This window comes from Stereum hirsutum (genome assembly GCF_000264905.1).
Source record: "Stereum hirsutum FP-91666 SS1 unplaced genomic scaffold STEHIscaffold_49, whole genome shotgun sequence".
NCBI lineage: Eukaryota > Fungi > Basidiomycota > Agaricomycetes > Russulales > Stereaceae > Stereum > Stereum hirsutum.
In genome coordinates this window covers 2,342-4,091 of record NW_006763179.1, presented here as the reverse complement: position 1 = coordinate 4,091, position 1,750 = coordinate 2,342, and the positions used below count along the sequence as shown (strand labels likewise).

Here is a 1,750-nt window from a genome sequence, read left to right as displayed (position 1 = left end):
TGGCAGCTTTCCCGCCAGCTGTGCGCTGTATCGCCTGTGGCGATTTGACATGGCACCACAGCATTCCCGCCAGCTGTGCACCAGCGTATTGCCTGTGGCGACACGGCACAGCGCTACATCCTTGATGGCCACTATGCACTGAGGTATCTTCTGTGGCAATACCACACGGGTCGCAGCGGCTGCGACACTGTCGTGTTGCCATAGGCAATACGCCGCTACACAACTGCTACGCTGTCTCGTATCGCCATGGGCGATACTCCAGCACACAGCTGCCAGGCAGGCTGCAACACCTGTTCACCGGACCACCGGTATCGCCTTTGGCGACACAACGCGCAGCGTAACGCAGCTCCAAAGCCTTCCGGCCACCTATGTGTTGGCGCATCGCCTGTGGCGACATCAGACGCCACCGCTTGCCTACATATCCGCACATGCACATTGAGCAGTCAAGTTAGCGTATTTTCACCTGGGAAAACCAGTCGGTCTCGACTACGAATGAGCTGATTCTCATAGAATAAAATACTGGAAGCAATGGAGGACATTGACATACATCGAAAGATCCCACAACTTCGAGAACGCACGGCTGTTTGACTGAGAACGAATGATTTTACAGTTCATGGAGGAGTACTCAGATCCCGCTACTTCGCAAACGCACGACTATTTGACTGATAATGAGGGATTTTACAGTTGGTGGTGCTGTGGTACTGACTGTGCCCAAATGTTATGGCCGAACATCGCCTCTGGCGATACAGCGCCACGGGGCACAGAATCGTACCACAGGTCCACACAGCTTGTCGCTGAGTGCCAGGAGACCTCTTGACGTGCCATGTACTATTACGGGTAGCATCACGTCACTTCTGGCGGGTCTGTGTGGCACAAAGGTCAGATGGCGGGTTTCACACCGTGAGCAATGACTAGTTTAGAACATAGTCTATGGCGACACGACACAGCACACGAGGGATATATAAGATTACCCTCCAAATGCTCAGTATCTAGCCTGAAATCGTCAAGCTCCATGACTGGCAACACTACCTTCAGGTGTAGCATCGCCATTGGCGACGCAGTGCACAGGAGAGCTGCTGCAGCGTGCATTTGAACGGCCCGGCTGCTGGACTGCCTTAATCATGTTCTGTATCTTAAAACAACAACGACTACGTGTTGCATCGCCTTTGGCGATACCGTACTGCTCAGAAGTGAGGCTATTAGAAGATGGGCGCACCATGCATAAGGCCTGACTTCAAGTCCGTCGTTATCGACGACGAACGGGTTATCTCGGACAAGGCAACTGCTGGAGATGGGCGCGGATATGTATGCAATCCGTTTGATCTCAACACGACGCAAATTGAACGAAAACTGAATGAGTTACAACAATGTTTTGGAGGGGGGAGATATTGAGAAAGGACTTACCCCAAGGATCGTTGTCGTTCTCGACGATGACTGCACCGATCGACTTGGTACCAGGTGGGCGGCTGATAGCACACATTCCTCCAGTCATTTCGAGCCCGCAACGTCGAAGTTTGAACCGATATTAAAGAGGTTATAAGCGATTTTCTATGAGGGGGATAGCTAAGAGGTAATTCACCGGCTACAATCTCGTTTAACTTAGTCAATGCACCATAGTTTCGCCCCAAACCTTCGATGTGGTAGGCTATTCGTACCCTTGCCGTTCTATCGAGCCCTAAACGACGATGATTGAGCGAGAACTGAGCAAACGCGAGACGATGTTGGAGGAGGGAGGGCTGGTGGGGATGAC

At 52.0% G+C, this 1,750-nt stretch overlaps 1 protein-coding gene across 1 annotated transcript; it reads right to left on the bottom strand.

Moving 5' to 3' along the window:
* Positions 1-226: 226 nt before the first annotated feature.
* On the bottom strand, positions 227-1,492 carry STEHIDRAFT_164066 (uncharacterized protein; the record flags this gene model as incomplete). Its single annotated transcript, XM_007311797.1, has 2 exons — positions 227-414; positions 1,405-1,492. The coding sequence occupies 2 exons, from the start codon at positions 1,490-1,492 to the stop codon at positions 227-229; spliced, it is 276 nt and encodes a 91-aa protein (XP_007311859.1).
* Between the last annotated feature and the right edge of the window lie 258 nt (positions 1,493-1,750).